We start from the raw sequence: 26,303 nt of genomic DNA, 5'->3' as shown, positions 1-26,303 counted from the left end.
AGACACAGACATTAGATTCATTGTCCTAAACCTATAGTAACCTTGGATTAAGAAAGAATAATGCTTGAAATAGACCATTCCACAGCCTCATATGAGGGTAATTGTCCATAAAGGTGAGGCTGTACCCTGAAATAAAACAATCATTTAAGGAGAACCAGATGAATCACTTTAAGTAATGATACTAGTAACAACTTCTTCAGACAATCTTGTAGATCCAGAACTGAGACAATGATCAACCAAATCAAACTCAAACAAGGACCAACTTATTATGCATACTTCTTGCTTTTCATTGCAATTCTTCCTCTAGTCAAACCTAAAGCTTCTGTCGGTATCCTGAATATACTGCTTCTGCTCCCAAAGTATTCATTAAACCTCTTTTCACTACTTTTCCCCATTACTACTCTCTTCACAGCTCATTAGGATATGTAGCCACAGCTAGATAACTGAGATTGTTGGACCTGGGAATGTGCCCTAAGCCCCCACTTACAAGAAAATGAGATTTCTTTAAAAAGCTTTGTGCCTTTAAAAAGCTTTGATTTATTCTTTGGGAATTTGATACAATGTATTTTGATTATGTTCTTCTCCTTCCCCAACTCCTCACCAATATTCCCCACACTTCCCTATATCTATTCAACCTCATATTTCTCTCTCTCTCTCTCTCTCTCTCTCTCTCTCTCTCTCTCTCTCTCTCTCTCTCTCTCTCTCTCTCTCTCTCTCTCTCTCTTGCTCTTTATTTTAAAAAAACAAACTGGCCCTGTCTAAATGTTTTAGCTGACTATTCCTGGGTATGGGGCCTGCCCTGGAGTGTGGCTGATATACCAGGTAACACTATACTGAAGAAAACTAACTTTCCCTGTCAGCTAAGGATGAGACTTCATGCCCACCTCCCCTCCTCCACAGTGGGACTTGGTCTGCCTTGAGTTTATATAGGTCAAAATCTCTGTGAGTTTATATGTGCAAATTGCCTTGCCATGTCTGAAAACACAATTTCTTTGAAGTCAGCTAACACTCCTGGCTGTTATACTCTTTCTACCCCACTTTCTGCGTAGATTACTGAACCTTGAGAGAAGAGGTGTGATATAGACATCCCATTAGAGCTAATCCTTCCGATGTCTCTTAATCTTTCTGCACACTTACTAATTGTAGGTTTCTGTTTTAACTGTCATCTGCTGCAAAAAGAAGCTTCTCTGATGGGTGTTAAGCAATGCAGTGACTTATGACGACATCAATGTGTTCATTTTTTTAGAATAATTTCTCCAAAGTCCCAAAACCTATCTAATCAGTTTCTTGGCCTTACTGATATTGCCAAGTATGGGTTTCAAAGGGACGTCAAAGCTATCTTTTAAAAAGTGTTTGGTTACTTCCATAACATCTATACCAAACTAGTGAGTACATCTTGCCAGGCAAGTAATTATTGTACCTCAGAGAGTTCACAGCTAGGCAAGCATAATAATTACTTGTCTCCTCTGGTAGAATTCATAGTACCTGCCAATACTAGTCAGTAAGAATGAGGCTTCCAACAGAGTAGATTTTTCCATGTTTTATTATGATATATGTATATGATTCTTTCAGCAACAGAATCTTAATATCAAGTTCTAGGGGGGCAATCACCAGCAATACCCTATAATGTTTGGAGGGGTCTATTGCACCCCATTGGCCAATAACTCAAAATGAGGTAATGGATTTCTGGTATTGGAAGTTTTGTCCTCAGCTGGTGGTGCTACTGAGATTACTAGAATATAATGGCACTAACTGCATCGATGGAATAATCTATTGATAAGTTCAAAGACTAAAGAGCTATTACAAGGCAAGGCCTAAGGGACCTAGGTGTCTGTAGGCATGACTTTAGAGGGGATATCTAGTTCCCAGTCTCCCTTTCTTTATTTCTTAGCTTTTTAGCTGTCATCAGGTAAACAGTTTTTCCTCCATTGTGTTCTTCTGCCAAGTTTAACACATTTAATAACTGTACAAATGATATTACACCATTTTTGTAAGCCTTTTACTATATTTTAACTTTAAGCTTTTAAATATACAAATAATACACAACCATATACATTGATCCAAGCCTACATATGGTAAGGATCATCAATATCACAGTCCTCCACTTTCTTTATCTCCTCTCAGTGAAAAATCTTCAGACAAATGGAGCTTTCATCTCCCACAATGACAATTTTGCCTTGGGAATATCTCCAAAAGGACTTTCTTATGGTTCTTCTTGGGAGAGTGTTACTGTTTTCAGAAGTGTGCTCACAGTAGTTTGGTTTAGTTCTTCTTCCATCACAAACTTCCTTCTGATGAGATAATATACCATAATATTTCTCTCTATTAGTGACATTACAGTGCATGTTTTTAAGTGTGTGTGTGTGTGTGTGTGTGTGTGTGTGTGTGTGTGTGTGTGTGTGTGTGGTGTATGTGGTGTGTGTAAGCACATGGGAAAGCCAGAGGTTGATGTCCAGATAGCTCTAGTTTTTTTTAATTGTTTTTTCATCTTCTTTTTTGAGATGGTGTCTCTTTCTTTATTTATTATATATACAATATTCTGTCTGTATGTATGCCTGAAGGCCAGAAGAGGGCACCAGACCCCATTACAGATGGTTGTAAGCCGCCATGTGGTTGCTGGGAATTGAACTCAGGACCTCTGGAAGAGCAGGCAATGCTCTTAACCTCTGAGTCATCTCTCCTACTGAACCTGTGATTTGCTAGTTGGCTACAATGGCTAGAGTGAGTCAAGACCTTCCTGTGTCCACTCAACGGCACTGGGTAATAGGTGCACATCCTACCACAAGCTTTTCTAAAATATGGGTGCAAGGAATCTATACTCATGTCCTCATGCTTAAGCATCAAATACTTTACCCAGTGAGCCATATTCATATCCCTAAGGTTTTCCATTTTTTATGTATTTTATAGATTTTAGAAATTCATACATGAGTACTGTATTTACAACATCCTCAATTCTCCTCCAACTTCTTCTGTGCCCATTTCCCTCTCAAATTCATGACCTCTTCTCCCTTAATTATGAAATCCCAGTGAAGGAACATTTTCCCCTTTTCCTCCTGTGTTTTTCTTTTCTCTTGTCCCCTCTTCAGACATGTGCTTACTAAAAAGTAGGAATTTTTTAGTTTCATTATATCTTAAGAGACCATCACTGTACCTTGCTGACCAAAACTTCATTATGGGACATGGGATTATGCATAAGTAAATGTGAAAGTGTATGAGTTAAGAATATAACTGTAAAGCCACAAATGATACTTCATAGATAGAATAGTATTCAATGTAACAGTGTGACCAGCAGGAGAGAAATCTTAAGACAAAATGTACTATAAAAGAAGACCTATAATTAATAACTATGGAAAGGGCACAAGAATTTAAGAATCAAAACATCTAAACTAATTCATGTAGGAAAATGTTCAGATATTAAGTATAATGATATTAATAAATTCTATATGTATTTTGCTTTTCAGGCAGCTTTGTATTGGTTGCAAAAAGAAGTTGTCAAGCACAAATAGCAAATGCTTCCACCAGGAGTTCATTTATTTCAAGAGAATGCAGCCCACTGAGTTCTGACAAAATGAGAATAAGAAATAAGAAAATAGTATTTGGACAAAGGTAGCAGAATTGTCCTTTCCTTTGATGATGAAGAATTTAAGAATTCTGGTTTTGCAGATACCCCTAAATTTTTCTTTTTATTTAATATGCATTGGTGTTTTGTTTGCATATGTCTGTGTGAAGGTGTTGGGTACCCTGAAATTGGAGTCACAGACAGTTATAAGATGCCATTTGGATACTGGGAATCAAACCAGGTTCTCTGGAAGGCACCCAGTGCTCTTAACTGCTGAACCATATCTCCAGCCCCAAATATCCCTAAATTTTAAAAGCAAGAAATGTACTAACTTACAGAACCAAACTGAATGAAAATAAACTAGCAACAGATAAAACTTTTAGTGAGGAAAGAAATTCTCACCCCACCCCCATCCTTCAAAAAACTTGGATTAGTATCTGCTCTGTAAAATCTAGCATATAGGCTGAATGTCATCTCCCTAAAGAACTAATTTAGGACTACTTCAGGGACAGACAAACCATTCAGGGAAGAAAACTGTCTTCTCAACGCAAGCAAAAGGCAACTTCAATTAAAGGAATAATTAAAACAGATACTTCAGTACTGTTAGAGATAACAGCAACTTGATAAAAGCTAGGTCAAAGACAAGCAAGTTCAGTAGATGTCTAACAGAAAGCTCCAGAGAGCAAGCAGAGAAGTCCCCCTACATTATTATAACTGTAATGAGTTTGGAATAGGAGAGAAAAATATAAACTGTCAGAAAAGGCTTTGTAATTATTGTTATTTTCTCTTTACCTTGGGGTTTATTTTCTAAGCTCTGTTAGTCTGAATTCTCAATAAAGAGCTTATGCAGTGGTGATTAGGACCTGAGGAAACAGATTAGCCTGCACATGAGATGGTGTACTTGATAGTCCATTTAGTAACTTATATAAAAAGTAACTAACAAGCAGATTGATGTTCACATTAGCCAGTCTGGTGTAGGAGTTACTTCTGTTTATGTGTTACTTTCATTGGTTAATGAATAAAGAAACTGCTTTGGCCTGATAGAGCAGAACTTAGGTAGGCAGAGAAGACAGAACTGAATTCTGGGAGGAAGAAAGCAGAGTCAGGAGAGAGCTGCCATGGAGCCACGAGGTCAGACATGCTGAATATTTCTGGGTAAGAGACGACATTGTGGTGATATACAGATTAATAGAAATAGGCTAAATCAAGATGTGAGAGTTAGCCAATAAAAGGCTAGAGCTAATGGGCCAAGCAGTAATTTAATTAATATAGTTTCTGTGTGGTTATTTCGGGTGTAAGCTAGCTGGGTGGCCAGGAAAAACAAGCAGGCTCCTCCTCATGCAACACCAGTCAGTTAGTTTTTATCCCAACAGTAAGTCAAGTTGATAAAGCGATCCTTAGGCTGCCTGATTATTTCTGAAATCAAAGCCAGAAAATGCAATCCCCGTATTGTCCAGATATTCTTTCCCACTGTTTGTTGTCACACTAATTTTAACAAGCTTAGACAGTATTTTTCCAATCTTCCACTTTTCATTACTCCGGGTTGCCTTTTCATATCTTCTCGTTATATCAAGATTTAAGGCCAATGCTCTCCTATTGCTCTAGAAAGCATTAATCTCCCTCTTATTATCACAGGCTTCAGACTATATCCAATCAATGTGGAAATATTTCTAATATAACAGACTATGAGGTACAGCATTTAGTAAAAAATAAGTAGTCATTTTATCGAGGCTTGCATTATTTTTGTCCTTATTAAGTGAACAGCCAAACTAAATCCACTAACCATGTGGTGAACATTATACCGCTAAATTGTCACAGGCTAATTTATCTCACTGAGAAGTCGTCTCTAGAAAAAGAGTCACATACACACTTCAGACCCAAACATATTTGTGTCAAGTGTCCTCCAAGGCATCCAAGGGGAATGACCCTGCTAACTCTGTGATGTAGAGGGAAGAAAACAGCAAAACAGCCCAAGAAAAAATAAAAAATAAAAAAAAACACTGTGCCCTTGAAAACGTCTAGAAGGTAAGCTATTTTCAACAGAGGTTACTATTGTTTATCCCATGATATAAAAATGCCTGCAGTGGGAAAGAGATACCAGGAGCTCAGCCATGGGAAGCTCAGTCACAGAAAGAAAGCTCAATCAGGATTCTGGCTGACTGCCTCAACTTCCTTAACTGGTTTTTGTTGGCTACCGTGTTTGATTTGATGCCATATCTCTATCTATTACTATTTGTTCATTTACTCTATAGCCTCACCTGAGTGGGCACTCTGTTCTATCCACAATGTTCTCTATTGGGAACTCCAGCTGCCTGTCTTAACAGGCTCTCCCTGTTGATTTTTGCTAAATGTTCTGAACATGATCTGACATCTGACAATATTTTGCTATTTATGTATGTGCATATAAATGTTTATTGATCATCTATGAACCTATATACCTACCTATTTCCTTCTTGTCATTTTTTTTGATGTCCTATTTATTTTTATTTTATGTGCATTATGGTGTTTGCCATGGATATCATGTCCCCTAGAACTAGCCTTACAGTCAGTTGTGAGCTGCCCTGTGGGTGTTTGGAAATTGAACCTGGCTCCTCTGGAAGAGCAGTCAGTGCTCTTAACCACTGAGTCATTTCTCGAACTGCCACCTAGTCTTTTGTAGTGGCTTGTTATAAACTTAATGAACTCACCCATCATTCTCCAGACCATACAGAACAAATAGATTCTCCTTTAGAAAGGCCTAACTAAACATTTAAATGTAGGAGTAAAGATTTCAGTCCTGGCTGTCAAGAGGGTTTAGTGTGTAAATGTGCTTGCCACACAGTCCTGGCAATCTGTGATAAATCCCGTACACCAAATAAAAATGAAAAGAACACACTCCATGAGGTAATCTTCTGACTTCCACATGTGTACCATGGCATATGCATGCCTGTATGCATTCACACATTCGTACAGAAATAACAAATCATTTTTTAAAAAATCTTGAATCTTTAAAATTCTCAATATTTTATTATAAAATGAACAATTCATCTATTTTTAAAAGCAAAATTTCCAAACACTGAAACTAACATGCCTTTTTCACAAACCCTTTATGACAGCCACATGAGATAAATAGATCATTTAAATATATTCTGAGCCCGCAGCGCCAGCCTGGGAGAGGGAGCTCAGAGGTTCCTTGGCCCCCTATCCTTCTTGGGCTCTCTGCAGGGCCTCTACTCCCTGGATACTGCCTCTTTCTTCTAGCAAACCCAGCTTCCATCCAGAACCCTCCCCACTTCGGCCCCACCGCCCTCTTTCAGCACATAACATCACCCAGCCCAGCCTGTCCGGGCACTGGGTCCGAATCCTCGGGGCACCCAAGCGGGTGGGAGTTCCTTTGCTTCTATGGCCTGCCTGCACCAAGCAGGGTAGGCGCTTTGTTTGCGAGCTGCCCCATCAGCACGGAGGCCTGATCTCTCGGCGCCAGGAGAGCCAGCTTTGGGGAGAGCCAGCGTTGGGGCGCCAGGAGAGCCAGCGTTGGGGAGAGCCAGCGTTGGGTAGGCAAGGAAACTTGATCCAGTAAAAGACGATCCTTATGGGAGCATTTGGAAGAAGAGATGGGCAGACACCAAGGCAAGAATTCACCCAACAAGCAGAAAAGCAACATGAAGCCACCAGAATCCAGCAACCTCACAATGGGAAGACATGAACACCTTAATCAAGAAGAAGTAGAAAAGACTGACTTCATGAAAGTGATTGACGCCCTTAAACAGCATGTAAAAAACGCCCTTATAGAAATGGATGAGAAATATAACAGAAAGTTTGAAGAATTGAATAAATCAGTGAATGATACCCTAGAAAACCAAGGAAAAACAATCAAACAGATAATGGAAACAGTTCAAGACTTGAAAACTGAAATGGAGACAAAGAAGAAAACACAAACAGGGCGGGCTGGACATGGAAAATTTAAGTAAACAAACAGAGTCTACAGAAACAAGCATAACCAACAGAATACAAGAGTTAGAAGAAAGAATCTCAGATTCTGAAGATACCATAGAGAAAATAAACACACTGATCAAAGAAAACAGCAAGTCCAACAAACTCTCATCACAAAACATTCAGGAAATATGGGACACAATAAAAAGACCAAACCTAAGAATAATAGGAGTAGAAGAAGGAGAAGAAGGGCAGCTCAATGGTCGAGAAAATATATTTAATAAAATTATAGAAGAAAACTTTCACAACCTAAAGAAAGATATACCTATGAAGGTTCAAGAAGCATACAGAACACAAAATAGGCTGGATCAAAAAAAAACATCCCCTCGCCATATAATTATCAAAACACAAAGCATACAGAATAAGGAAAAAATATTAAGAGCTGCAAAGGAAAAAGGCCAAATTCCTTATAAAGGTAAACCTATCAGACTTACACCTGACTTCTCCATGGAAACCATGAAAGCCAGAAGGTCCTGGATAGATGCACTGCAGAAACTGAGAGACCATGGATGCAAGCCCAGATTACTATACCCAGCCAAGCTTTCGTTCACTATCAATGGAGAAAACAAAATTTTCCAGGATAAAAACAAATTTAAACAATACACAGTCACAAATCCAGCTTTACAGAAAGTAATAGAAGGAAAATCACTAACCAAGGAGTCCAACAATGACCACAATAACGCAGACATCTAGAGACCCTTCACCAACACAAATCAAAGAAGGGAAACACACAAACTCTACGACTAAAAAAGTGACCGGAGTTAACAACCACTGGTCATTAATATCACTTAATGTCAATGGACTCAACTCACCTATAAAAAGGCACAGGCTAAGAGATTGGATAAAAAAACAGGATGCAACATTCTGCTGTTTACAAGAAACACACCTCAACCACAAAGACAGGCACCTACTCAGAGTAAAGGGCTGGGAAAAGGCTTATCAAGCAAATGGACATAAGAAACAAGCAGGTGTGGCCATACTAATCTCTAACAAAGTTGACTTCAAACTTAAATCAATCAGAAGAGATGGAGAGGGGCATTTTATACTCATAACAGGAACAGTTCATCAGGATGAAGTCTGAATCCTGAACATCTATGCCCCTAATATAAAAGCACCCACGTACATAAAAGGAACATTGCTAAAACTCAAGGCAGCCATCAAACCGCACACACTAATAGTAGGAGACTTCAACACTCCTCTCTCACCAATGGACAGGTCAATCACACAGAAACCTAACAGAGAAATAAGAGAATTAATGGAGGTAATGAATCAAATGGACTTAACAGACATCTATAGAACATTCCACCCAAATAGGAAAGAATATACCTTCTTCTCTGCAGCTCATGGAACTTTCTCAAAAATCGACCACATAGTCGGTAACAAAGCAAACATCCACAGTTACAAAAAACTATTAGTAACCACCTGTGTCTTATCAGATCATCATGGATTAAAGTTATAATTCAACAACAATGCTACCCCCAGAAAGCCTACAAATTCATGGAAACTGAACAGTCAACTACTGAACCATAACTGGATTAAGGAAGAAATAAAGAAAGAAATTAAAGTCTTCCTGGAATTCAATGAAAATAAAGAAACAACATACTCAAACTTATGGGACACGATGAAAGCAGTCCTAAGAAGAAAGTTCATAGCACTAAGTGCCCACTTAAAGAAAAGAGAGAAAGCTCACATTGGAGACTTAACAGCCCACCTGAAAGCTCTAGAAAAAAAAGAAGCAGACTCACCTAGGAGGAGTAGAAGACTGGAAATAATCAAACTGAGGGCTGAAATCAACAAAATAGAAACACAGAAAACAATACAAAGGATCAATGAAACAAAAAGCTGGTTCCTGGAGAAAACCAACAAGATTGACAAACCCCTATCCAAACTAATCAAATGGCAGAGAGCGAATTTGCAAATTAATAAGATCAGAAATGAAAAGGGGGACATAACCACAGACACAGAGGAAATTCAGAGAATCATTAGATCTTACTATAAAAGCCTGTATGCCACAAAACTGGAAAATGTAAAGGAAATGGACACTTTTTTAGATAAATACCATATACCACAGTTAAACCAGGACCAGGTGAACAATCTAAATAGACCTGTTAGTCGCGAAGAATTAGAAGAGGTTATCAAAAACCTCCCTACCAAAAAAAGCCCAGGACCAGATGGTTTCAATGCGGAATTCTACCAGAACTTCCAAGAAGACCTAATACCTATACTCCTTAATGTATTTCACAATATAGAAACAGAAGAGGCATTGCCAAATTATTTTTATGAAGCTACAGTTACTCTGATACCAAAACCGCACAAATACCCAACCAAGAAAGAGAATTATAGACCAATCTCACTCATGAACATCAATGCAAAAATCCTCAACAAAATACTGGCAAACTGAATCCAAGAACACATCAGAAAAATTATCCATTATGATCAAGTAGGCTTCATCCCAGAGATGCAGGGCTGGTTCAACATACGAAAATCTATCAATGTAATCCATCATATAAATAAACTGAAAGAAAAAAACCATATGATCATTTCAAAAGATGCTGAAAAAGCATTTGACAAAATTCAACATCCCTTTATGATAAAAGTATTGGAGAGATTAGGGATACAAGGGTCATACCTAAATATGATAAAAGCTATATACAGCAAGCCGACAGCTAACATCAAATTAAATGGAGAGAAACTCAAAGCCATCCCACTAAACTCAGGAACACGACAAGGATGTCCACTCTCGCCATACCTCTTCAATATAGTGCTTGAAGTTTTAGCAATAGCAATAAGACAACATAAGGGGATCAAGGGGATTCGAATTGGAAAGGAAGAAGTTAAACTTTCGTTATTGGCAGATGATATGATAGTGTACATAAGCGACCCCCAAAACTCCACCAAAGAACTTTTACAGCTGATAAACAGCTTTAGTAATGTGGCAGGATACAAGATCAACTCCAAAAAATCAGTAGCCCTCTTATACACAAAGGATATGGAAGCAGAGAGGGAAATCAGAGAAGCTTCACCTTTCACGATAGCCACAAACAGCATAAAATATCTTGGGGTAACTCTAACCAAGGAAGTGAAAGATCTATTTGACAAGAACTTTAAGGCATTGAAGAAAGAAATTGAGGAGGATACCAGAAAATGGAAGGACCTTCCTTGCTCTTCGATTGGGAGGATCAACATAGTAAAAATGGCAATTCTACCAAAGGCAATTTATAGATTCAATGCAATCCCCATCAAGGTCCCATCAAAATTCTTCACAGATCTTGAGAGGACAATAATCAACTTTCTATGGAAAAACAAAAAACCCAGGATAGCCAAAACAATCCTATACAATAAAGGATTGTCTGGAGGCATTACCATCCCTGACTTCAAACTCTATTACAGAGCTACAGTGATGAAAACAGTGTGGTACTGGCATAAAAACAGAGAAGTCGACCAATGGAATCGTATAGAAGACCCGAATTTTAACCCACAAACCTATGAACACCTCATTTTTGATAAAGGAGCCAAAAGTATACAATGGAAGAAAGAAAGCATCTTCAACAAATGGTGCTGGCAGAACTGGATGTCAACCTGTAGAAGAATGAAAATAGACCCATATCTATCACCATGCACAAAACTCAAGTCCAAATGGATTAAAGACCTCACTATCAGTCCAAACACACTGAACCTGATAGAAGAGAAAGTGGGAAATACCCTACAACAGATGGGCACAGGAGATCGCTTCCTATGTGTAACCCCAGCAGCACAGACATTAAGGGCAATATTGAATAAATGGGACCTACTAAAACTGAGAAGCTTCTGTAAAGCAAAGGACACTGTCACCAAGACAAAAAGGCAACCTACTGACTGGAAGAAGATCTTCACCAACCCCGCAACAGACAAAGGTCTGATCTCCAAAATATATAGAGAACTCAGGAAACTAGACTTTAAAATGCTAATTAACCCAATTAAAAAATGGGGCACTGAACTGAACAGAGAATTCTCAGCAGAAGAAGTTCAAATGGCCAAAAGACACTTAAGGTCATGCTCAACCTCCTTAGCGATCAGGGAAATGCAAATCAAAACAACTTTGAGATATCATCTTACACCTGTCAGAATGGCTAAAATAAAAAAACTCCAATGATAGCCTTTGCTGGAGAGGCTGTGGAGGAAGGGAGGAAGGGGTACCCTCATCCATTGCTGGTGGGAATGCAATCTTGTGCATCCACTCTGGAAATCAGTGTTTCGGTTTCTCAGGAAATTCGGGATCAACCTACCCCTGGACCCAGCAATACCACTCCTGGGAATATACCCAAGAGATGCCCTATCATATGACAAGAGCATTTGTTCAACCATGTTCATAGCAGTATTATTTGTAATAGCCAGAACCTGGAAACAACCTAGATGCCCCTCAATGGAAGAATGGATGACGAAAGTGTGGAATATCTACACATTAGAGTACTACGCTGCGGTAAAAAACAATGACTTCTCGAATTTTGCATACAAATGGATGGAAATAGAAAACACTATTCTGAGTGAGGTAACCCAGACCCAAAAAGATGAATATGGGATGTACTCACTCATAATTGGTTTCTAGCCATAAATAAGGGTCACGGAGTCTACAATTGGTGATCCTAAAGAAGCTAAGTAAGAAGGTGAACCAAAGGAAAAACATATAGTTATCCTCTTGGCTATGGGAAGTAGACAAAATTGCCGGGGAGAAAATTGGGATCTTGGGGGTGGGGTGGGATGGGGGTAAGGGGAGACGGGGAGAGAAAAGGGAGAAGGGGAGGATGGGGGGAACTAGGGGAAAAAGGAGGATTGGGATAAAGGAAGGTTGGATAGGGGAGCACGGAAGCACAATTCTTAGTTAAGGGAGCCACCTTAGGGTTGGCAAAAGACTTGAACCTAGAGTGACTCCCATGAGCCCAAGCCGAGGTCCCCAGTTAGTTCCTTGGGCAGCTGAGGATAGGGAACCTGAAATGACCCTAGCCTATAGCAATACTGACGAATATCTTACATATCATCATAGAACCTTCATCTGGTGATGGATGGAGATAGAGACAGAGACCCACACTGGAGCAATGGACTGAGATCCCAAGGTCCCAATGAGGAGCAGAAGGAGGGAGAACATGAGCAAAGAAGTCGGGACCACGAGGGGTGCACCCACCCACTGAGACAGTGGAGCTGATCTACTGGGAGCTCACCAAGGCCAGCTGGACTGTGACTAAAAAAGCATGGGATAAAACCGGACTCTCTGAACATGGCGAACAATGAGGGCTGATGAGAAGCCAAGGACAATGGCAGGGGGTTTTGATCCTACTTAATGTGCTGGCTTTGTGGGAGCCTAGCCAGTTTGGATGTTCACCTTCCTAGATATGGACGGAGGGGGGAGGACCTAGGACTTATCACAGGGCAGGGAACCCTGACTGCTCTTTGGACTGGAGAGGGAGGGGGAAAGGAGTGGGAGGAGGGGGAGAAGGGTGGGAGGAGGGGGAGAAGGGTGGGAGGAGGGGGAGGGAAATGGGAGGCTGGGAGGAGGTGGAAACTTGTTTTTTTTTCTTCCTTTTCTCATTAAAAAAATAAAAAGATAAAATAAATAAAAAAATATAAATAAATAAATATATTCTGAGATGGCAATTGTTAATGGCAGTATTTGCAAACAATATACAAGTGGAAATAAATTTTAAAAAAATCAAGCTGTATATGTTTCAGCTAGTTTCACTGCAAAATCTATCATTTGTTATGCTAGTAAATATTCTATTAGTAAATATTCTATCTAGTGGTTTATATATTCTGTCATCTCAACAGTTAAATTTTAGATCCCAAGGACTTTGTCTTGTTAAGTACTGTATCTCCCACATGTAGCATAAAGTTTGGTACTTAGCAAGTACATAACATGAACTTTTTAAAATTAAGTTTATTACTGTATGTGTGTTTGTGCACGTGTGCACACAAAAGCACATATTCACAAGAGCCAAAGAATAACACAGGGGATGTCAGGCTCAACAGCAGGCAACTTTACATGCTGAGTCATTCTATCGGCCCAGACACATACTTTATAAATGAATGCACTGTGGTTGAGGAAGGTCTTACAATTTCACACTGTAACAATACCTAATATTTACTGAGCACCTCCTATATGCTGATCACTATATAGTAACTTTAACATGGTGAGTAGAATTAACTCATTTAAATTCCTTCTAGTATGTTTTTTAACTCAATTTTACAGAAGAACCTGAAGCATCCAGAGTTTCAGAAAATTGTTTAAGGTCATTCCATTAGGAAGTGATGGAGCCCAGATTCAAATCCTATGTGGTTCTAGAACTGAGGCTCTCAACAATAATTAGATGCTATGTCTCTTTTTCTTTTCCATTTGACCACTAAACCCTATTATTTTATGATTCCATTTAGCCAACAAAATTCAAGTTATACAAACATAACAAAAGAAAAAAGCTGAAGACCAAAACAAAAATGATTATGATTGCTTTGTTCTATTTTATTTAAAAAGAAATACTTAAAATTTATCCTGCATCATTTTTAAATGCACCAATATCAAAATTTTATCATTAGATGAGAAAAACTTTCAACATTTAAATAATACAACATATATAAAATACTTGTTTAGTTGGAGCTTAAGAGAAGTGGCTGACTTCTCCTTTATTAGTCAACATATTTTCAATCATAGAGCTTATTAGCAACTATCCTTAAGAGTCCTTAGTGACAGATGATCCTGAAAACTGGAAAACTCATGCCAAAGAGTAACACATAAATATACAAATATCACTAGTTGGCTGAATTTTTAAAAATTCTATCATATTATACTGTGTTAATTCTAAAGACAGTCATAAGGGCTAGTGATATATACAGAAATGGAAATATGAATACAATGTGCTTTGAGTTACTTGAAAGTACAGAGCAACACTAGACATTAAGAAAACAAAGTTTTCTTACCAATTATTCACTATCAGTAAAATAATTCCTATTTACAAAGCATCCATAATTTACAGAGCTCTTTGCCTAAAGTTTTCTTTCCTTAACTCATTGCTACTTAGAGATATGTCTATATGAAAAAAAAAATGAGTGAGTGGGGGGGGAGGAAGGGGAAGGAGAGACAAAGAGGAAGAAAGAGAGAGGCGGGGGGGGGGGAGAAAAAAAGAGGGAGAGAGATTAGGTTGAGGCAAGTCCCAAGAAAAGGAAGAGATGGAGATATATGTAACAGTACTCTGGCGACATTTTCACTCACATAGTGCAAGTATAGTCCAAATATAAGTCTTTTTATTTCAGTGGCTCTACTGATTAACATGTCTTTAGGATAATAACAATGATAATGTCAAAGGATATCAAGAATAGCTAAATCGGATCATGTGGATAGATTTACCATGAACTGATATTCTAAGATCTAAGTATATACAGGCATAACAATGACCTGCACACACAAATTATAATTGCTAAACAAAATTTACCTATATTTATAAGGCTATAGTATATAACAAAGTCAGTTAATGCTACTTTAGAGAACTAAAACATTTAAAACAGCATGGTAGCATACGTCTATAAACTAGTGCTTCAAAGATTGAAACAGGAAGATCCTGTATTTGAAGCCAGAATGAAATACATAGCAAGGCTCTGTCTCAACAAGCCAAAGCAACAGTAAAAACAACCACAATAAAAAATATAAAAATAAAAAAAATAAAAAATTTTTTAATTCCGTCAACCATGAATTTTTGCTATAAGTCATAGAAAATCTCATCTATATAATATTTACCAATTTATATAGGGTTTTTTGTATTAGAAAGTATCATTAGATGAACCAATCAAAAAGTATTAGAATATGATAATCTTATGGACACATTTTCTACTCAAGTACAATAATCACTAAGAATTTCCAGGTACTTGTCATTCACTCCTTTTAAAATTAATTTTTAAAGTTGATATAGAAATGTTTGGTATTCACTCTTACCCCTTCTTTTGGGTCTGTGTGGAGTCCTCCTCCTGCGTGCCCATGCCAACATGTTCTCTTTTCTATCAGTGGCCATGCCTGAAGAGCCTAGGTAAAAATGATACCAAGCAGTCTAGTTATTACCTATTATGGAATTTCAGATGTCTTAATCTAATCTATCACTAAAATAAATTCAAAGGCATTATGTCAACTCTGGCATAGTAAAGCAAAACATTTCCAGAATTAACATATAGCTAAGTTTATACAAGGAATATTTAAATATAACAAATATTCAACTTACTTTTTCTAAATAGCTTTTAAAATTACTTTTAGTGACTTACCTAATATTACAGTTTTACTTCATTCTGACTTCCTTGCTGTCACTCATTATGCTATAAGCAAGCAAGCAAGCAAGCAAAGCTAATATAAAGATTTATATCTCACCTGCTTTCCTTACATACATTTTTATAATTAATAAAATTAAGTTTATACAACTGGTCCTTAATCTTATTATTGTCCCTTACATACATATTTAGAAATAAAGTATTTTAAAAACTTAATAGTCAGTCTACCTTATGCTCTAATATTTTGCATACATGTTTTTGTTTGCTCTACTACACAGAAAATTTCTTAAGATCAAGAACAATATTTTTTGGATTTTTTTTTTACCTCTTATGCTACATACCATGGTATCTTATATAAAGGTAAGGTAGGCTTCAGTGTTTTCTAGGTTCATTTACAAAATAAAAGCTACATACACTCTCCCAAGTAGCCTTACATAATATCTTACCAACTAAAAATTTTTCAAAGGCTTTAATGTCACTGCTAAAGTCAGAGATTACATAAAGTAAAATCATTTGGAAAAATGTAACAGTTAACAAGATTAAAGTCATTTAGAAAAATGTAAGAGTTAACATGATAATGACAATTAGGCTTTACATTTAGATTTTTTAATACTGAAAGTCTTCATGATTAAAAATACCAAATGAAGTAAATAGATTTAATGATGTTTTTGCAGTATTCATAACAATCAATAATTAATGAACAAGAGCATAGTTCTTTACAAACACAAATATGAAAATAGAATCATAAAAAGCAAAAGTGCCTTCTTATTCTTACCAGTGAGACACAAAAAGTAATAGTCAAAAATGTGTTATCGATTTTTAGATCAACACTCTCAATAGCATTTTCTAAGAAGAAAACATCAAAAGGTGATTTTTATTCTGGCAGCATCTTTTTCTGACATTTTTCCTCTAAAAGGCTAAGCAACAAGTTTTAGCAAAGGTTCTAGCAAATATCACACAAGATAATGAGGTCTTCAACAAAACAGAAGACTGAAATATAAAAAAATCTAGTGGCATCCAGGACAATGGGTGAACATATTTTCTACATTAAAATTCAATTTAATAGTGGAAAATAAATTTACTTATACAGTCTCTGCACAAATTAGAACAAAGCTTTGTGCCTAAATTGTAAATAATTGTTAAACAGGGGAAAATAAAGTTCTTAGGATGCAGATCGTCTCCTAACTTTTTGTTCTTTTTCTACCATGAAATTTTACACATTTTATTTTGAAGCAGTGACAATTATGAAAGATATCTTTCACGTAAATTAACAATGAAAAATAACCCTCATCAAAATTTAAACTCAGCATCACTAATCCCAGGGGCTCTAACAAGCTTAAAATCCCTTGACATTCTGCTATCTGAAAATCTTCTGAGGTAAAGGAACTTTACACTAGTAAAAACTGGCAACAGTCCATGTATCATATATAAATTAGGATAAATTTGAGTGTCAACAAGCTGCCATTACATTTATAAAAGCTTTCTGAAAATGTTGCTCTAGTTGGCACTGATCTCAAGGGACTCAGACAGATTTCTGCAGTGGTAGAAAAATACCAAGATTTCTTTCTGCATTCCTAGTAGAAACATACCTTCCTGCCAGTATTTATAAAAATCATGAAAAGGGAAAGTATTTGAGAAATGTAAAATAAGTAGTAAATATGCAGCATAAATTGGGAAATGTTCCATGGGCTTGCACACTTCTCCTACTAGATGTAGAAATGTTGGCTAAATCTTACCTTTGAAGCATCTAATAACTGTCTTGAATTGTCTTTTCCCCATCTCTGCCATGTAGCATTTCTTAATGGTTCTGTATTCTATTGAAGAGATTAAAAGTGAGGATAGAATTTCAGAGTAGATATTTAAAATTCTAAGATTATTCTTTTGTTCAAAAGCACACATGAAATTAAAGCCATTGTCAATGTTAGAAAGATGGTTAATATATGCCTGGAAAGACAAAAAAATGTGGAAAAGGTAAAAATTATGTTACTCATTAAAACATCCAAGTGGCTTTTCTTTACATATCCTATCTCCTCTATATAGTGGCATTTCATTTTGTTTTTTAATAAAGCTTGCCTGAAGATCAGAGAGTAAAACAGCCCAACTGGTTAGCCTTACATACCAGACAGCGATAACACACACCTTTAAACCCAGTAGCCACACTAGTTTGACATAGAAACTGGGTGGAGCATGCCTTTAATTCCAGTGGTGCATGCCTTTAATCGCTAGAGAGAAATATAAAACTGTCTCAGCCTCATTCTGAGATTCCTGGAGGCAGGATCGCCATTTCTGACTGAGGTTGAGGTAAGAGCCAGTGGCTAGCTGCTTTGCTTTTCAGATATTCAATTTGAACCCCAATTTCTGTCTCTGAGTTTTTATTAATCATGCTTCACCTCTAGTTGTCTTTGTTTTTATTTGTTCTTCTTTTTCAAACCTTTGTTTTAATAACACCCCAATGTCTTCAACGTCACTTCTCTTTTAAACTGCTTTTATACACCAACCTATGCCCAACTACATCATACTGCCACACCAGAGTTAGAGTGACCTGCCAGGTAGTTATTTTCTACTTCTGGTTATGAATTCCATAAGAAGAAACAGTTACAGAGAGAGGAACTTGGCTAAAATGACACAACCAAGGTTTGGATATACTATAACACAACCAGAGATATGGCTATTGGAACACAGATTGCAGAGACAGATGTAGAAGTGAGACACAGGAGTTTGAAGCTGAGATATGTTTCTCCACATATCCTGAGTTAATAGTTTGAGAAGACACTACCCCTCCCATTGCCTGGTCAAGGTACACGGGGAATGGGAAAAGTGAGGTGCTGAGCATGGAACAGCCAATGGATGCTGCCAAAAGAAGCAATCCAGTAACAAGTAAGTGGGCCTTCCACATTTCCTCAAAGCCTTAGTCACAGAAAGTTCAATAAGTAGAAAAAACAATCTATAAATCTTCAGAAACAAAATTGTAACTAGTGGATGATAATTCTCAATCTGGAGAATTATGGAAAATCCTAATATAGACATAAAAATCTAACTTGTTTGAATTACTGAGATTAGTAACCTTCCCCACCTCCCCCACCTGGAGATATTGGTACAGAAGACAATCCAGGAGAGAGAAGCCACATCATATAGACTAGGAATGATAATGACTAAGGTTATAACATCTTCTATTTTATCCTTATTTTTATCTTTTTACTCTAGATTTTTATACTATGATAATTATTTTGTTCTAGCTTGTATCATGCCTGAAACAGGCTCTTAGGACTGTCCCTCCCCACCTCTGTGTATGTTTCTTTGTTGCATTTCCTTGTGCCACTGCCAGAAGTTCCCAACTCCTTAGTACCAGAAAGCAAACATCAGAAGAGATTTCAGTCATATATTCAAAAGCAACACAGTACTCAAACAAATAAACAAAATGCAGAAATCTACTCAAGACCCAGATGAGAAAATTGATGAAAGTGTTCAGTAATTTAAAGGGTAATATTAAAGCATGGAGCAAGGAAAACTGAAACTCTGGAAAAGAAACACTAAAAAGTGTTGGAAATAAAGATCAATCTATCAATCAAATAAAAAAAAACAGCAGAGCCTATCAACAATAAATTTGGTCATCTAGAACAAACTTCAGCGATGGAGAAGAAGATCAAAACAATAATATATTCAGACATGCATTTTAATTAGCATGACCAAAATTTCCAAGAACTCTAGGATAAGTTCAAGAGAACAAATCTAAGAATTTACCATGTGGAAGAAGAAGCTGAAATAGGACTAAGGGCATATGCAATAGATTCAGTGAAATGATGGCAGAAATTTTCCTAAATTAGGAAAAGAAATGGACATCTAAACACAAAAGGCATTTAGAAACTCAAATAGACATGAATAGATATGACCTCTCTAAAACATATCATAGTCAAAATATCTAAAATGGAAATCAAAGAATCAATATGAAAAGCAATAAATGGGAAATGCTAACTCACTTAAGACAAGCAACAGAACAACATCAAACCTCATTATCAACCTTAAAACACAAAGGTATGGCATGAGATATTCCAAGACCTGAATGCAAATAACTAAAAAGTTATTTTTAAAATAGATAGAAATGTTAAAACATTTCAAATCAAACACGAAGACAATTCACACCAAACAAGCCAGCATTACTAAAATCAGTACTTAATAGGAATATGATACATAGAGAAAGAAGACAGACAATCTCATCCATGACAATATGGGAAAAACTAATTTTGTGGGGAAAATAAATGAACAAAGGATAGCAAGAAAGAAACACATTGTGTTCATCAAACTACCAAACACCCAATACTAATAAGATAAGAAAACACTACTTATAATCTGACTAAGTGGAACAATGACCAGCAAATCCATAGGAACTATCAAATCCCTCTTGATAACAGTATTAAAGACTTATGACCATAACCCATCATTTAAAAGATGTAGTCTAGGTGGCTAGATTAAACTAAAAACAAGATACAATCATCTGGTCTCTTCACAACACTCATAAGAACATCCACAAACTAACAGTCAAAGGATAGAAAATTAACCTACTAAGCAAATAAGAATCCAAAAAGAAATCTGGGTACATCTTTAATCCTAACACTCAGTAGGTAGAGGCAGGTAGATCTCTTAGTTCAAAGCCAGTCTGAACTACAGAGTGAGTTCTAGAACAGCCAGGGATACACAGAGAAATCTTGTCTCAGAAAAAAAAAATTCCTTACCCATCTCCCTCCCATCTCATTCCCAGCAGCCAGCTAGCAAGTAAGAGTCCTGCTGGCAGGATGCTCCACTTCCATTAACATGCACCGGACACTGTAACCTACAAAACCCACTCTGCTGCCCAAACCCATTGAACCCATCACCCTCCATCTGGCCAAACAACCCCCACAAGATAAGCAGCTACTAGAGATACAAGCACCACCTTAACCAATCAGAAGAGGTAAGTAATTGATCTCCCAACTAAACTGCCCTAGGCCCTAAGCCCCAGAGCACATTCCCTCCACTTCCCTCTCCCATCTCACCCCTAGCAGCCTGTTAGCAGGAAAGATTCTATCATTGAGGAAGAATATGGCATTTTTAGGGACGATACAGTCTTTACAGACTAATAATGAACAGCTAGTTGACAGGATTAATACCATCTAAAATCAAAAGTTACCTGAAAAAAATTAATATTAAAAAGAATAACATTAATTTGACAGACAAAATTGAATCCATGTCAAAGGGTACTGAGAATTCTGAAAGAATTCATACTGTTGAATTTGAAAATCAAAACTTGTTAAAAAGTTATGATAGGTTGGCAGATAGAGTATCTCTCCATGATGGCAATCTGTATGCTACCCAAATGATGTCTATGGATGAGATGTTATCTCTAAAGGAGAAACTTCAGACCTTGGAATCACATGTACAGAAAGAGGACCAGAGGCTAGGTGCCTCAATGAAATCACTAGAAATATATACAGGCTAGAAGATTCAGGCTTTACAAAAGACAATAGCAAAAAGATTTGAAATGATGAAAGAAATTATTGGAGCTGATGAACAGGAAAACAAGACACAAGGACAGGATTCAACATCGCCAATAGCTGTCAGAGATGACTTACCCAGGGTTTTAGCTTCCTACCCTGTAATTTACTCTGATGAAGCATCAAGATCTAAAGTCCAAAAAGGATCCAAAGAAGGTAGATGGATACTATAGGAATGAATGATCTAAAAGAAATTAAGCTGTTGTAACTTATTGCTTGCATTCTGCATTTGTTAGGGAGATGATAAAGACAAGGACTTCTAGCATTAAGGTGACACCACATGACTGGCTTCAGTTGGTTTCAGCAGTCCTGGATGATGGGCCCCAAGTGATGATTAAATGTTATTTCAGTAAAGAGGCTAAAATTTTTAAACAGGGAAAAGCAAAAGGACTTGAGACTTCCCAAGATCAAATTCTTGGTGATGGTACTTATACTGACCCCACAGGTTCAAGCTCTATACGATGAACAAATCTTGTCTCTATGCCACAAAGCAGCCTTAAATGCTGGGACACGATTCAAGAACCAAAAGAACAAATTGAATCATATACCAGGGTTAAACAGGGCCAGAGTGAACCCTTTAGTGACTTTTTACAAAGATTAACTAAGGCTGTACAAATAGGAATAACAAACCCAGATGCTAGAAGAGTACTTATTGAATCTCTGGCTTTTAAAAATGCCAACATAGAATGCAAAAAGATAATTGGGCCTTTAAAGGTTAGATCAGCACCTATGGATGAATGGAACCTGCATACAGTAAACATTGAGACATTTGATTATAATACTGAATCCTGGGTAGGAGAAGCAATTTCCAAAGGAATGAGGAGACATCAAGATGCCAAATGTTTTAATTGTGGTATAATAGGACAGCTGAGAAGGGATTGTAGACAAGGAATTCCTAAGAATAATATCTCCTCTGGGAATGGCAAGAATAGGAGGACTCAGCCCTCGGGTATATGTAGAAGGTATGGTAAAGGCTGACATTGAACCAATGAATGCAGATCAACAAAAGACAGACAAGGCAACCTGATACCATTGGAAACTCCTTGAGGGGCCTCTCACAGATCCCCAAGCCAAAAGTGGTCCAGTCATTCCCAGTCACTGTGAACATGTCTCACCAGGAAAATTAAAAACTCCAGAGCCTTCTGTAAAAGACCATACTATTATAGATGATGGAAAAAACATGGAGAATAAATCAAAAGTTCTGATAGGGAATAGGAAATGTATATTCTGGCAAACCTCTATAAATGATCAAGGACCAAGGCTAATAGTGCTTGTATTGTAATTGTTGGTTAGATAGACATAGGTGCAGACGTGAGTATCATTACTCCAGAATCTTGGCATCCAAATTAGCCTCTTCAAAAGGCACATATTCAATTACTAGGAATTGGAACTAAATCTCAAGTTAAACAAAACACAGGATGGGTTGACTGCTTAGCAACAGAAGTCCATAGAGGGAAGCTGAGGCCATATGTGCTAATATTGCAGTGAATTTATGGGGTTGTGACCTTCTGCAGCAATGGAATACCCAGATTAACATTCCTGCAATTCCAGGAACTCATAATTCTGGGAAGGATATTATAAGGAACTATACACAAAGGTCACCAGCCATTTAGGCTGTACAAGAACAGAAAGCAACTAGCAAGCCTTCAGAGGTACTAAGAGCCCTATATTTAAAATGCTTAACTGAAAAAACTATATGAAGAAAAGCTGCAAGCTTTAGAACAGCTGGTACAAGAGCAACTAGATGCTCGCCTTATTGAAGAATCAACCAGCCCTTGGAATTCTCCTGTATTTGTTGTTAAAAAGAAATCTGGTAAATAGAGAATGGTGACAGATCTAAGAGCTGTCAACAAGGTAATTCAACCTATGGGACCTCTACAATCTGGAATTCCTCTGCCTTCTCTATTACCATAAGGGTGACCTCTTATAGTTATTGATTTAAAAGACAGGTTCTTCACTATACCTTTATAAGAAAAGGACAGAGAAAAATTTGCCTTCACAGTGCCTACTTATAATAATTCACAACCTACTAGGAGATACCAGTAGACTGTCTTCCACAGGGAATGTTCAATAGCCTCACCCAATGCCAATACTTTGTAAGTTTGTCATTGGATATAATACATAAAAAATTCCTAAATCTATAATTTACCACTGCTTGGATCATATTTTGCTATCTGATTCAAACACAGATAATTTAGAAAGAATGTTTAAAGAAGTAAAGAAAGTTTTGTCAAAATGGGGATTACAAATTGCCCCTGAAAAAAATACAGATAGAAGATTCTGTCAATTACCTAGGTTATATAACAGGTTTACAGAATATTAGAACACAAAATGCACAAATTAGGAGAGACCAGTTGCAGACTCTTAATGACTTTCAAAGATTGTTAGGAAACATTTTCAGTCTACGACTGGCTTTTGGCATAACACATGATCTAATAATTCATTTAAACAAAACCTGAGATGGTGATAAAGACTTGAATAGTCCCAGAGAATTAACAGGTGAAGCAGATAAGGAATTGACAACTGTTCAGGAAAAATTACAGGGGCACATGTGGATAGGGTGAATCCAAGTCTTAGTTGTATTCTAGCCATATTGCCTTCCAGAATTTCTCCTACAGGAATTTTAATGCACAGGGATGATATTATCTTAGAATGGATTTTCCTTACCACACAAACCAAGTAAAAATTAAAAACCTATATGGAAAAAGAATCTGAATTAATTATAAAAGGTATATTGAGATTTTGTCAATTAGCAGGTATACACCCAGCAGAGATTATAGTGCCTTTTACTACTGAAGAAATAAAAAAAGTTATGGGAAGACAATGAACCATGGCTAAGAGCTTGTGCTAATTTTTTGGAGGAATTAATAGCAATTATCCCAAAAGAGATAGACTTAACCTCATAAAGAGAACTTCTTGGATTCTTCCCCGAATTGTATGTGATACTCCAATAAATGGAGCCCATACATTTTATACTGATGCAAGTAAATCAGGGAAGGCAGGTTACAAATCAGAAGAATTAGCTAAGGTGGAACAAAGCCCTTATAATTCTGTTCAAAAGGCAGAATTATATGCTATTCTCATGGTGCTATGGGATTTTAAAGAACCTCTTAATATAGTTACTAATTCACAATATGCAGAAAGAGTTGTTTTGCATATTGAAACCACTAAATTTATACTAGATGATACAAAATTTACTTTATGATTTACCCAGGGGCAAGCCAAAATCATGAATAGGCTTTGTCCTATATACATAACACACATCTGATCCCATATGGGTCTGCCAAGTCCTCTTGCAAAAGGTAATGCAGAAATTGATCAATTATTGATTGGAAGCATGTTGCAGGCCTCAGAATTTCATGAAAAACATCATGTCAGTAGCAAAGGTGTAAAGAAAGAGTTTTCCATTACATGGCAACAAGCTAAGGAGATTATAAAGAGATATCTAAATTGCTCTTTTTATAACCAAATGCCATTGCCTGCAGGGAGTAACCCAAAGGGTATGCAAAGGAATTAGATCTGGCAGTTGAATGTGTTCCACTTTATGGAATTTGGTAAATTAAAATATGTACACCACACCATAAACATGTATTCAGGTTTTCAAAGGGCAACTTATTAAGCTCAGAAAAGGCTGATTCAGTAATCACACATTTATTAGAAGTTATGTATACCTGCACAAATAAAGACAGATAATGGTCCAGCATATGTGTATAAGAAAATGAAACAGTTTTTTGCTTATTATTATATTAAGCATATTACAGGTACACCAAATAATCCTACAGGTCAGGCAGTTATATAAAGATCAAATCAAACTATAAAGGATATGTTAAACAAATAGAAAGGAATAGAAAATATCCCAGTAATAGATCACATAATGCTTTATTAACCTTGAATTTTCTTAATGCTAATGAGAAAGGGACAATAGCAGCAGAGAGACAGTGGATAATAGTAAAGTCTTCTGAATTAAATCGGCCTGTGTATTTCAAGGATGTGTTGACCTCACAATGGAAACCAGGAGATGTGCTATGTTGGGGAAGGGGTTTTGCTCTTGTTTCCACAGGAGAAAATAAAACTATGGATACCATCAAAATTAATAAAGATTCGCTTTGAAAAAGAGAAATCTCCTGAGAAAGAGAAATGACAGCTCATCCACAACAGTGACAACCATACAGGTGGTAAGGAAAGCATATAGGGTTGGGGAGGGTTCTATTCTTGTCTTTTCAGGAAAATACTCATCTTCAAAAAGTCAAGAGACCCTGGACATCTAGATGCCTAAGGAGGAAAAGGTAATTATCCAGATAGGATCACCAAGCAAAGAGAATTATGACTTACGACGACATGCCATCTGAGGGTAAGAATCTCAAAACATAGACTAAAATAATATCATGATTCACCTAAAAATCAAAGCTGGCTTTGGAGTTCGACACTGTCCTTCTCTAAATCCAAGTATGTTGTTAAAATAAAAGTTCAGAGTTTCTGTCTCATATCAGGAACCATGACATAGGACAGAAAGAAAAAAGAATTTAGAAAAAATATTACTTTTTTCATACCTATTTTTGTCTTTATCATGCCTTTAATTGAGTTTACATGTCTATATAAATAATGTCTAAGTTTTCCACAATTAACAATAAATTTTCCTGCAGTAATCTTTGAGGTTTCCAGGAAGAAGATGGGGCCCCACAACAATAACTCTGTCTGGTTGATATGACATCCTGATGCTGATAGCACTACTATAAGACCTGTTTGGGGTATCAGCTGCTCAAGATGGTTTCAACTTGGTTAGCTGAAATGGTGCACATTTTTACAACAATCTGGCCAGAACTCCAAATAGGATCCTCAGAAAAACCCTACCAAATACTCAGAGACTATTTGCAATTATACCAGAAAGGAATCTTGGAACTTAACCAGCATTTTACTTTCACAGGATCCCATAGAAAGAACATCGCCCCCATGAAAGCTCGAAGTAATTC

General features: G+C 37.0%; 1 protein-coding gene across 1 annotated transcript in view; it reads right to left on the bottom strand.

Moving 5' to 3' along the window:
• Abcb7 (ATP binding cassette subfamily B member 7) overlaps window positions 1-26,303 on the bottom strand; it is a 165,860-nt gene that overhangs the window by 72,193 nt on the left and 67,364 nt on the right. Inside the window, exons 2-3 of the mRNA XM_075957046.1 lie at window positions 17,542-17,619; window positions 15,483-15,569 (exon numbers count right to left, since the gene is read on the bottom strand). Coding sequence (XP_075813161.1) covers window positions 15,483-15,569; window positions 17,542-17,619 — 165 coding nt within the window. The remainder of the gene's footprint in view (window positions 1-15,482; window positions 15,570-17,541; window positions 17,620-26,303) is intronic.

This window comes from Microtus pennsylvanicus, chromosome X, assembly GCF_037038515.1.
Source record: "Microtus pennsylvanicus isolate mMicPen1 chromosome X, mMicPen1.hap1, whole genome shotgun sequence".
Classification (NCBI taxonomy): domain Eukaryota; kingdom Metazoa; phylum Chordata; class Mammalia; order Rodentia; family Cricetidae; genus Microtus; species Microtus pennsylvanicus.
Note: the sequence above shows the minus strand (reverse complement) of the source record. Positions and strands in the feature narration are given on the sequence as shown.